This window comes from Sprattus sprattus (assembly GCF_963457725.1).
Source record: "Sprattus sprattus genome assembly, chromosome: 21".
NCBI classification, from domain to species: Eukaryota; Metazoa; Chordata; class Actinopteri; order Clupeiformes; family Clupeidae; genus Sprattus; species Sprattus sprattus.
This window is the reverse complement of record NC_137919.1, coordinates 11,250,384-11,263,346: the sequence shown is the minus strand read 5'-3', so window position 1 is coordinate 11,263,346 and position 12,963 is coordinate 11,250,384. Positions and strand designations below refer to the sequence as shown.

General features: G+C 47.4%; 1 protein-coding gene across 1 annotated transcript; it reads right to left on the bottom strand.

The window, feature by feature from the left end:
* Window positions 1-1,042: 1,042 nt before the first annotated feature.
* Window positions 1,043-10,016, bottom strand: lgi2a (leucine-rich repeat LGI family, member 2a; the record flags this gene model as incomplete). The annotated part of the gene is made up of 9 exons (XM_080859913.1): window positions 1,043-1,501; window positions 2,083-2,444; window positions 3,649-3,813; window positions 3,966-4,135; window positions 4,436-4,507; window positions 4,931-5,002; window positions 7,340-7,411; window positions 9,458-9,529; window positions 9,838-10,016. The coding sequence occupies 9 exons, from the start codon at window positions 10,014-10,016 to the stop codon at window positions 1,043-1,045; spliced, it is 1,623 nt and encodes a 540-aa protein (XP_080716039.1).
* Between the last annotated feature and the right edge of the window lie 2,947 nt (window positions 10,017-12,963).

Genomic DNA, 12,963 nt, shown 5'->3' with positions numbered 1-12,963 from the left:
GGATGTCCCATGAGGTCTGAAGTACAGTGTGTGTATTGCATTAAAGGGCCGGCCCTCCTCAAAAAGACACACACACACTCTGTAACTATCCACTGCTCCTGTCGCCAGCAGAGGGCAGCAGAAGAGTGTGTGTGTGAGCAGAGTGAGCAGAGAGACCTCCGTTATGTAGGTGAAGAGATTAGCTCAGGGGGGAGAGGTGTGTGTGTGTGTGTGTGTGTGTGTGTGTGTGCTGCTCAGAAGAGTGTGTGTGAGATTAGCTGAGGGGGAGAAGAGTGTAAAGGGAGACTAGCATTGGTCCAGTTATAGGCATAAGTCTGGACACCCCTGGGTACATCCCACATCTCCTCTTTCATCCTCTCTAGCTTTTAACGAGTTCATGAAATAAAACGTAATGCTCATTTTCATGCCAATTTGATGCACTGGTTGTATTTACCAAAAAAACTTAATGATTTCATTCCTAATACCTAAACTTTTACATATAACAGCAGATGGTGAAAAGATTTGTTACTTTTGGGTTAACTTACGCCTCCCTTTATCAAGGCAGGAAGTCATTAGAGACACCTATCATGACCTATAACTAACAGGCCATTATTATGAGTCCACAGCCTAATCTGAAGCACAGAAATTTCACAAAATGTAAATGCTGCCCAACCTCATTTCTGCAAAGGACTTAAGAGAGAATAGATTCACAAGTCCCTCACTGCTTGTATTGCATCCTATTTGTTTAACTGCGAAAGCAACCCTGTGATGTGGACTCCGTGCGACTGTGGTCAAGCTGTGCTCCGGCACACAGGCTCGACAGCAGCTGGGGGACTGGAAGACTGATGCTGGTGTTTGGCAGAGGATTGGCGTAGGGGACCAGGGCAAGATATTTGGGTGTGGTGCAGAGTGGGTACAGTATGAGAGGGGTGATGTGGGGTGATAGCAGGGGTATGACAGGCGCGGGGTGATGTGGGGTGATAGCAGGGGCGGGGTATGAGAGGAGTGGGGTGATAGCAGGCGTAGGTCGTAGATCTGTGTGCAGTGTAGTGATCAGTGATCTTCACAGGCTGAGATCGATGAGGATGTGTTCGAAGATCTGTGTGCTGCCCTTGAAGCTGGAGGCGAACAGGAAGTCTCGGCGGTCGGTGGAAACAGCGGTGAAGGAGCGCGGCGCCTGGATGTAGGCCTCCTTAAAGCGCCGGAACAATCCGCTGTCGGCATCCCAGACGTAGATGCGCGAGAAGGTGTAGTCGCTTCCAAGCGCCAGGTAGTGGCGGCGCTTGAAGCTGAACGGCTGCAGCGTCATGGCGCCCCGCGACGGCAGGGCCTGCACCTCTGTGAACTGCTTGGGCGCCGTCCAGCGGAGCACCTTGGAGTCTCCGATGTAGCGCGTCATGGCCAGGAAGAGGGCCTCGTCCACGTGGAACGCCTTCACCGCCACCACGTCCTCCATGTTGGGGATTTCCCCCTGCAGCACGAAGCGCTGGGAGCCACGGTTCCACTGGTAGATGACCGGCACCTGAGGAGGGAGGAGAGGAGTCACAAACACAAATACTCAGGAGGGAGGAGAGGAGTCACACACTTAGGAGAGAGGAGAGGAGTCACACACACACATACTCAGGAGGATGAGAGGAGTCACACACACACATACTCAGGAGGACGAGAGAAGTCACACACACACATACTCAGGAGGACGAGAGGGGTCACACACACACATACTCAGGAGGACGAGAGGGGTCACACACACACATACTCAGGAGGGAGTGGAGGAGTAAGACACTTGGAAGAGAGGAGAGGAGTCACACACACACACATACTCAGGAGGGAGGAGAGGAGTCACACACTTAGGAGGGAGGAGAGGAGTCTCACACTTAGGAAGGATGAAAGGAGTCACACACACACATACTCAGGGGGGACGAGAGGAGTCACACACACACAAACTCAGGAGGACGAGAGGAGTCACACACACACATACTCAGGAGGATGAAAGGAGTCACACACACACATACTCAGGAGGGAGGAGAGGAGTCACACACTTAGGAGGGAGGAGAGGAGTCACACACACACATACTCAGGAAGGATGAGCCCCTCCGCACGTACCTGTGATCGACTGGCAAGAATCAGGTGGGCCTTCCCGTCCAGGTTCACAAACTCAGCATCCGTGTCACGGAACCACTCGTGGAGGGACTGGTGTGAGTAGAAACCCTTATCGCTCCAGCGGTAGAGTGTGGACAGTCCGGCCTTGGAGCTATCCGCGATGACAAAGAACCAGTCGCCCGCCATCTGGAAGGTCTCAATGTCGTTGGGCTTGGAGATCTTGGACACCTCGATGTCCTGGAACTTGATAAAGCGACTCTGGTCCTCATCGAACTTATAGATGTGTGAGCCGCCAAAGAGTTGTGCCACGATAACAAACACCTGGTCCTGGATGATGATCGACTTGCACCCGACGATGGACTGGCCTGAGGGGACGGGCACGTGCAGTTAGCACCGCGTCAACATTGTGTGAATATTCATAATAACTGACCATCTATGGTTGCTGTTCAGATTTCTGTTGGTCTACACTTCATGAAAACAATGTGGTTTCACAGTAGATTACGAGTGTGTGTCTGGGAACTGCTTGTTAATATCTTGAAGGGAACAAGTTGACAGCTAGTTTTAGCTAGCCAATCTGTGATGTTGTAGCTCCTGACGCTAGCCTACCTGTGTTGTTGTAGCTAGTTTTTTGGTAGCCTACCTGTGAAGTTGTAGCTCCTGACGCTAGCCAACCTGTGATGATGTCGTAGCTCCTGACGCTAGCCTACCTGTGATGATGTTGTAGCTCCTGACGCTAGCCTATCTGTGATGTTGTAGCTCCTAACGCTAGCCTACCTGTAATGTTGTTGTAGCTCCTGGCGCTGGTCTACCTGTGATGTTGTAGCTCCTGACGCTAGCCTTCCTGTGATGATGTCGTAGCTCCTGACGCTAGCCAACCTGTGATGTTGTAGCACCTGACGCTAGCCTACCTGTGATGATGTCATAGCTCCTGATGCTAGTCTACCTGTGATGTCGTAGCTCTTGACGCTAGCCTACCTGTGATGATGTCGTAGCTCCTGACGCTAGCCTACCTGTGATGATGTTGTAGCTCCTGATGCTAGCCTACCTGTCATGTTGTCACAGCTCTTGACACTAGCCTACCTGTGATGTTGTAGCTCCTGACGCTAGTGTACCTGTGATGTTGTCGTAGCTCTTGACGCTAGCCTACTTGTGATGTTGTCACAGCTCCTGACGCTAGCCTACCTGTCATGTTGTAGCTCCTGACGCTAGCCTACCTGTGCTGTTGTAGTTCCTGACCATAGCCTACCTGTGCTGTTGAAGCTCCTGACGCTAGCCTACCTGTGCTGTTGTAGTTCCTGACCCTAGCCTACCTGTGCTGTTGAAGCTCCTGACGCTAGCCTACCTGTGCTGTTGAAGCTCCTGACGCTAGCCTACCTGTGCTGTTGTAGTTCCTGACCCTAGCCTACCTGTGCTGTTGAAGCTCCTGACGCTAGCCTACCTGTGCTGTTGAAGCTCCTGACGCTAGCCTACCTGTGTTGTTGTAGCTCCTGACGCTAGCCTACCTGTGCTGTTGTAGCTCCTGACGCTAGCCTACCTGTGCTGTTGTCGTAGCTCATGACGCTAGCCTACCTGTGATGTTGTCGTAGCTCCTGAAGTACATCTCAATGTGGTCCCACTGAAGAACCATACAGCTCTCAGTGTTGGGCGCCGCGATGGCCACATAAACGTCGTTCTTGAAGGAGAAGGTGTCCACAGACAGAGACTCAGACTGAACCGACTGGTGGAGGACGAAGTCTGAACACAGGACACATGGTTTGGACATAACAGCTAATTCCCCACCAAACAAGACCCAGATCAACACACACACACACACAGACTCACACACACAGACACACACAACACACTCTCACACACACACATATACACACAAACAGACACACTCTTACCTGTGGACATGCACTCATTGTGCATGCTGGCCATATCATTGAGCCTTTTGCCCTTCATGTCATCAGGGCCGGCGCAGTAGATGTCAGACACGGTGGCATTGGTGCTGCGCAGCCACTGCATTAGCCACTTGGCACGGCAGTCACACTCAAACTCGTTGCCACGCAGGTCTCTGCCACAGGGGGGCGCCACAAACAACACACAAGGGTCAAGCTAAAACCCTCACCCCTTACACAGGTCACTGCATTTACGTTTCATTATTTTAGCAAGAGCTCTCATCCAAAGTCACCGGCAGAGTAAGTAGGGTATAGATCCTTATGGGGGCTCCCAGTGTAAGATGAGAGCTGACGGTGTTGTGTTGGGTTAGTGTGCTAGTGTGAAGATTAGAACAGACAGTGTTGTATCGTTAATGATGGGTTAGTGTGAAGATGAGAGACAAACAGAGGAGGGGAAGGGAAGGACTCAGACTTACAGCTCGATCAGAGAGTCCAGGTCACTGAACAGATCCCTTGGCAACGCCTTGATGTTGTTGTTCGCCAGTGACCTGAGAGAGGACAGCAGATTCCAGTCAGCTCCATGGAGACAGACTGATTGATTGACAGAAGGACACACACACACACAGATGTCCAAACTAATTGCTTGATTAGTGGGGTTGGACTGCGCATGAACAGGGATTGTTTGATTAGTTGATCTGGTGGTTTAATTGTTGGGAAAGGTAGATAAGCATACAAAGACACACACACACACATACAGGTTGGTAAGCACACACAAACACACACATACCGGTTGGTAAGCACACACACACACACACACACACACACACACACACACACACACACATACAGGTTGGTAAGCACACACAAACACACACACACACACACACACACACACACACACACATACACACATGCAGGTTGGCAAGCACACAAACACACGCACACATACAGGTTGGTAGGCAAACACTTACAGATGAGTGAGGTCTCTGAGGCCTCTAAAGGTGTATCGGGACGCAGTCTCCAGCTTGTTGTTCTCTATAAACCTGCAGAAGGACCAGAGGAGAAACACTGTCTTTAGAACGTTAGGTCATGAGGTCATCTGAGTCTTTAGATGTTCTAAGTAAGAATGTTAAGGAGGAGCAATTTGCTGGGTTTAGAATCACAGACTCCACCTTCAACAGGCCTACAAATTAAAGGCAAAAACACAATTCAACACTTCAGCCATTTGCTTTTAGCAAACAATATGCCACCACGGGCACCAGTAGGATTCTTATTCATGGTAGGTTAAGCACTCAAGGAAGTTTTGCTCCAGTAGTGCTCTAGGCGTTGTGCCACACACAACCTAAGTGGCAGCAACTCTTTTTTACGATAAACACACACTGCAGTCGAACAGTCTGTTTTGCTTAGGAAGTGAAAATTAGTGAAATGACCCAGAATTCTGTAAGTGGCACCCATGATAAGAGCTGTTTGAATTCTCTAAATGCTTAGGAAAGGTGCTTCAGTGCTTCCTTTCTTATCTCCTTTAGCATATGGTACACTGGTCAATCGTTTGCGAAAGGAGAGGAGATTAAGACACAATTCCTTGCAGCAGCAACAACAACAACATAATGACATTATTACGTAGCCTAGTGGAAGTGCAATAACATCCGCCTTAACATTCTTACGTAGCCGAGTGTATGTGAAATAACATCCGCCTTCACATTATTACAAAGTCTAATGGAAGTGCAGTCGGATTCTCTTAGGACTGTAGATGTTTTTCCTTGACCTCAAGACATTTTCCATCAAGGTCAAGGAAAAGTGGTTAGGAAAACACGATGGGACGAACTGTCCATAGAGATTCCATCTATTGACGTAAACAGAAGTGAATGATAGAAGAATAAGTTGATTGAAACATTATCTTATTATATAACTTATCACTCTTTATGGTAGTTTAATGTAGCCTAGGTGCCATCCGTTTTGTACGCGCTCCATTGGTTGCTGCTTTCTCGCTGAACAAAAAACGGTCTGGGATCGCTCCACCCGGTTTGGTCTGGAATTTGGATATTCTTCAGAACATGACCGAGCGCGCTGATTGGTCCCTTCCATATGCGCCCCAGCGAGAAGGCTTCTCATTATCATAAACATGGCCGACACGGAAGCCGAAACAAGGTCTAGCTTAATCGAGCAGGCGATTTAGTCTGTTCTCGCTAATTTAGACGGAATTTCAGAGCTAAAACGTGAACAAAATGAGGCACTGAAAGCTTTTCTTTCCGGGAAACACGTTCTCGCCCTGCTACCAACTGGTTTTGGAAAGAGTTTAATTTATCAACTTGCCGGCAGTTGGTTGGCCACATGGTTCAGCTCATCACGTGACATCATAATAGACCAAACCGGGTGGAGCGATCCCAGACTGTAGAATGATACGTTATATAATAGGATAATGTTTAATAGACTGCTCCAGCCAAAACATGAGTTGGCTCTCATTTTGCCATAGTTTTGAGTAAATAAATTCAGCCTTACTTATGGGCTTTTAAGCTTTATTTGGAAAGGACAGTGAAGTATTTCGGACAGGAAGTGAGGAGGAGTGTAGAGGTGGGGAGAGGATCGGGAAACGACAGCTTCGGGTAGCCTTGTCTTTAAACATCCTGTTATTAGAGACATTGTGTTATTATTATGTCTCTGTCATGTTCCTCAGGTATGTCTTTAAACATCTAAAACTGCTGAATGGCCTTTCCGCTGAAGCAGACAGGCATTATCACTAGAACATCAGCCTCTTTTCGGATGGTGCACAGATCAGAATTAGTTCCCTGCTGCAATATTGAGTTGTGCCAGCTCGACATCTACGCCACAGATGCTGTTATGTGAACTTACAGTGCATACATTTGTACTGCTTTCACTATAAAATTATTCATAATAGTCCACCCTTAAAGGATCATGAAACAATAACGACAATTATTTTTTATTATTTCATATTTATTTGGTGTAAATAGTCCCAGATAGAAGTCACACGTTTCCTCCCTTACATACCTGACATCTTGACTTAACAATAACGCTTTCACTAGTTACCCTCCTGACACGCTATATCGCCGTCATAAGGCTTGACTGCACATATTTATGGGAGGGCAACGCCCTTGATGGATCCTGAATTAATAACGTCAAACAAATGTTTTTAGTGTTCTTATTTCATATTTATTTGTTAGTTTTTTTCAACAATCATTATTAGGTTTGTTTTGGTTAAGTTTAACATTTTCTCCAGGTGAATGATGTTATTTAAGTTTATAAACCATTAGTTTTCATCTTAGTTTTGCGTTTCAGTTTGCGACAATAACCCTGATCCTTTGGGCTTTAGGTGGAGAGACAGGAAAAGAAAAAGAGATAGGGTGTGTGTGTGGGCTACTCACAGGTACTCCAGGTGAGGAAGGCCAGAGAAGGCATCATCTCGTATGGTAGTGAGGGCGTTAGAGTTCAGCAGCCTGCACAACACACACACACATACACACACACACACACACACACACACACACAAACACACACACACACACACATAAACACATACACATAAACACATACACACACACACACACACACACACACACACACACACACACACACACATAAACACATACACATAAACACATACACACACACACACACACACACACACACACACACACATATATATATATTCACACACACAGAGTCCAGTAAGGTCATTTGATTAGGTAATGTCAGTTTGAGTTTCACATTTACATCTGCAAGCAGGACACTTTGAAGAGTATAATTTCTCCAGACGATGTGCAGACGTGTGCAGTTCAGAGAGGGACACGCCGTAATTAAGCTCTGGGGACGTTATGAGACACAGGTGACTTGATCTCTGGGGACGTTATGAGACACAGGTGACTTGATCTCTGGGGACGTTATGAGACACAGGTGACCTGATCTCTGGGGACGTTATGAGACACAGGTGACCTGATCTCTGGGGACGTTATGAGACACAGGTGAGCTGATCTCTGGGGACGTTATGAGACACAGGTGACCTGATCTCTGGGGACGTTATGAGACACAGGTGAGCTGATCTCTGGGGACGTTATGAGACACAGGTGACCTGATCTCTGGGGACGTTATGAGACACAGGTGACCTGATCTCTGGGGACGTTATGAGACACAGGTGACCTGATCTCTGGGGACGTTATGAGACACAGGTGAGCTGATCTCTGGGGACGTTATGAGACACAGGTGACCTGATCTCTGGGGACGTTATGAGACACAGGTGGATCTGGGTCAAATCAGAACTGGATCCGGGTCAGACTAGAGCAAGATCATAACTGGATCAGTGTCAGTCTAGGACCAGGTGTGCTCCAGTTCCAGGTGTGTTAAGCTGGTGGTTAATAAAGGATGACACAGAGGTTGACAAGAGTGAATCACATTCAGGGAGTATCTTGTGGAGCATTAAAAAAAACTTCTCTTCACAATTTGGATGACTTTAACATCTTCAGGTTTTCCACCGCTGCATGCCAGGGGGATTAATCCTATCCTATTTCATCATGTCTCTATTTATAGTTATGAGGGGATTCTGCTGCTAGTACGCTTACTGCACAGGCCTACTCACTGTGGGGAAAAGCTCCTTTTCATCGGAATCAATACCGGAGTAAAACAGGCAACCTGAGTAGAGACTTTCAGTAGGGCTGGGTTGGACCCTATCCTGTGTGTATGTGTGTTATGTTTGTATTAGATAGATAGATAGATAGATGGATACTTTATTAATCTCGAGGGAAATTTAGGAATATTGTGGGTTTTCAATAAACAGTACATCATTAGGTAACTTGAAGAAAATGTTCTTTATCTATTACTTTAGAACAGGAACCATGCAACTTCATCAGTTCACAGCTAGTCTTACACTGTGCATGCGCTATCTCGCTGATGGTCATAGGCTTAACTGAAAATAACCAAATCCTTGTTTGTTCATATCATTACGTGTGTGTGTGTGCGTGTGAGAGAGTGTGTTTGTGTGCGTGTGTGTGTGTGTGTGTGTGTGTGTGTGTGTGTGTGTGTGTGTGTGTGTGTGTGTGTGTGTGTGTGTGTGTGTTCACCTCGTGTATGTCTCACATTAGGCTAACTTCAGTCAGCTGGTTAGTGTCTTTCAGACTGAGTGTGTGACTGTGTGTGTGTGTGTGTGTGTGTGTGTGTGTGTGTGTGTGTGTGTGTGTGTGTGTGTGTGTGTGTGTGTGTGTGTGTGTGTGTGTGTGTGTGTGTGTGTGTGTGTGTGTGTGTGTGCGTGTTCGTGTGCGTGTGTGTGTCTTTCAGACTGAGGTTGTGTTTCTTATGAGACATATCAGTGTCAGCCAACAAAACATGTAAATCCATTCTGTGTCCGTGATGTTGGAGTCAGCGGACATGCGATCTCTCCCCCTCTCTATTTCTCTCTGTTTGTGCGTTTTTGCATGCGTGTGTGTGAGAGAGAGAGTGTGTGTGTGTGTGTGTGTGTGTGTGTGTGTGTGTGTGTGTGTGTTTTCACTCACAGCAGCTGCAGAGAGGGCATGAGTGCGAACATCGCTTCTTTGACCTCGGAGAAGGTACCGTTGACGATGCTCCTGTGAAGTGAGCACAGTAAACAAGGCTAGTGTCCACACTGCCACAGTAGGAGCCGCTGCGCTACGTCGCAGAGAAGCCTCGTCGTACCCCATCAACACGAGAACCAAATACACTTACACCAAAGGCATACAGGCATCAGTATGGGAGAGTGGCAATATACCATACGCATACTCAAATATGTCTTCTATCACGGTGAATACAGAAGCGTTCAGTCATTACAGGTAAGTCACTGTCTTACACAAACATCTCAGTAGCTGTCCGTTCTGAGAGGGCTAGCCCGTTTTAACGAAGAGGTTGTTTTACTCACAGTGAATTGATGTCGTTTGGACTGATCCGGGGCACATAGTTGGAGCCGACACAGATAATGGACTCCTTCGAACAGGTGCATGTCGAAGGACACCTAAAAACCCGTTTCAAATCGACCTGCGAGCACAGGTACAAAATCAACACGCTTGTAAAAGCGCAGCGTCTGGCGGTGGACAGCATCGCGTCTGCCGGGTTGGCATGTGTGAGAGTTGGGGAGAGAGCGTCTTAGCAAGCCGTCGGGTATCCGCCCAGTACATGAAATGCTGCACTAGAGTCCTGACATCAGCAAATCAGCCGCAGCTCTCTTCGGCCGATTTCATTATTTATTTAAGCATCGAAGAACAGCGATTGCTGAGCTACACAGTCGATTGTCGACTCGCTGTGCACGCAGCACCAATAACAACGCTTCTGAGCATATGGGAGTAATGTTTTATTCCTGTCCATAACATAGCTAAGTGTGCAGTCATCACATTGCATAGTGGGGTAAATAAGGCGTAGATCCACATACATGTTATACATGTGATCATGGCATTGCTTTGGCTTAAAGATAACATTGTCTGAATCAGTTGCACAAACAGTCCTGACTTGAGAAAACGTCATTTCAGGACCCGGGACAGCGACATGGACCTTGGACAGCCAACGTCTGATGCGTAGAAAAGGTGTTAACTTCACAGAAGTAACCTTAAATCAGCGTCGACGAGGGTCATGAGGGACTCATAATCGCCACCGGACCCAAGGTCCTGAAAAAGAGTTTATGCCCATACTCTACGCCTCGCGAGGTGTGTGTGTGTGTGTGTGTGTGTGTGTGTGTGTGTGTGTGTGTGTTTGTGTGTGTTTTCCTGAGCAAAATAATAACAAAGCCCAGACTGAAAATGCAGTATAAGTTTAAGTTTATCAATAACACTAGACCAATTTAGAAAGCTACAAAGTTAACAAGTCACAGGGGGGGGAATGAGCTGTAGGAACGCCGAGTCTCTCTTCAGACATTGGAATGGTTTTAGTATTCTATTCGCTACTCTGTTCTGAGGGTGCAGTGATTACTCATAAATGTTGCATATGGCCGCGGGGTGAAATGTTGCAGAATCGTTAAGTGAGAGACTTAAAGAGTGCCGCAGCCGTGACTGAGGACAGCCTGTGAGAGGGACGAGCCGAGAGATCATCTCAGAGCGCTTATCTCCTATCCGCTGCATCATGACACCGTCAGCAACAGACAGGCGAGAGAGAGATAGTGGGGGGGCGGATACAGTGCAGTAGCACCACAAAGCAATAGGAAGTAATGATAAAGAAAAGAGAGACAGTGAGATGTGTGTGTGTGTGTGTGTGTGTGTGTGGGGGGTGGGGGGGGGGGTTTAGTGAGTGTGGCGTTAGCAGTATGAGTAAGTCTATATTTTCCACGGCAAGAAAGGTTATGTCAATTAGAGTGGGAGCCAAAAGAAGAGATCAGGGCCTAGGGAGACAGGTTGGCACACAGACGGGTGGATGGTTAGAGCTTGTAGGAGGAAGGGCGAAAAAGAGGGTGTTGTGACAGAAGGATACTTACACACCCACACACCACCTGCAGCACTCACACACAAACTCCACTGTGCTGCATAGCTCTGACTCTCTGTCTCTCCTCCTCCTCTCTCCCTCACACACACACAGGAGAATGGTCTTTATTTTTCATCCACGTTCATTAGGCTGTGGCCTGAAACTGCTGCATAGATGTGGAATTGTGGATGAAGGCTTCACAAGCGATACACGCACAGGAGAACTCATCCTCTGGTGCCTCCTGCATGCTGTTTATGTTGAGGGTTCTAAAAGATAGAGTGTAGTACTTCAGAGTCTGTTTATGTTGAGGGTTCTAAAAGATAGAGTGTAGTACTTCAGAGTCTGTTTATGTTGAGGGTTCTAAAAGATAGAGTGTAGTACTTCAGAGTCTGTTTATGTTGAGGGTTCTAAAAGATAGAGTGTAGTACTTCAGAGTCTGTTTATGTTGAGGGTTCTAAAAGATAGAGTGTAGTACTTCAGAGTCTGTTTATGTTGAGGGTTCTAAAAGATAGAGTGTAGTACGTCAGAGTCTGTTTATGTTGAGGGTTCTAAAAGATAGTGTAGTACTTCAGAGTCTGTTTATGTTGAGGGTTCTAAAAGATAGAGTGTAGTACGTCAGAGTCTGTTAATGTTGAGGGTTCTAAAAGATAGAGTGTAGTACGTCAGAGTCTGTTAATGTTGAGGGTTCTAAAAGATAGAGTGTAGTACGTCAGAGTCTGTTAATGTTGAGGGTTCTAAAAGATAGAGTGTAGTACTTCAGAGTCTGCTGCCTCTGTCTGCTCACATTCATGTCATTCTGAAGATCATGGTGGTTCCCTATAAGCTACTCCACACCTGTCTTCACCTGGGGTATTCTTTTCACGGTAACATGCTTTGCTCTGCTTCTTCCATATGCTACGAGGTTTGATCAACTTTGTCACCAATGCAAACCCTGAATATTAATGTCTTGCTGAAGCTTTCTGTCGCACACTGTCCCAGTGTCATAGAGACCCCCCCGCTCTCTTTCTGTCCCAGTGCTCAGAGACCCCCCCCCCTCTCTCTTTCTGTCTTAGTGCTCAGAGAGACTCCCTCCGTCTCGTTCTGTCTCAGTGCTCATAGAGACCCCCCCCCCCCCTCTTTCTGTGCCACACTGTCCCAGTGTCATAGAGACCCCCCTCTCTCTTTCTGTCCCAGTGTCATAGAGACCCCCCCTCTCTCTTTCTGTCCTGGCGCTCAGAGATCCCCCCCCTCTCTTTCTGTCCCAGTGCTCATAGAGACCCCCCCTCTCTTTCTGTCTGTCTCAGTGCTCATAGAGACACCCCCTCCTCTCTCTTTCTGTCCTAGTGCACATAGAGACCCCCCCCCCTCTCTTTCTGTCCCAGTGCACATAGAGACCCCCCCTCTTTTTGTGAGCTGTGCTGCTGGTCCTTCCACCCCAAACCTGTAAGTACTGCACTGTGCTTTGGAGTGAAGACAGAGTGCTGTACAGCATATATCATTACATGGCTCTGCATTCAGTTAGGGAGCATGTGGGTGTGTGTGTGTGTACACACGCCTCAGCTCTCACGACACTGATAAGAATACGACGTGTCTGTGAGTGTGTGCACGCAGTTTAATTCCC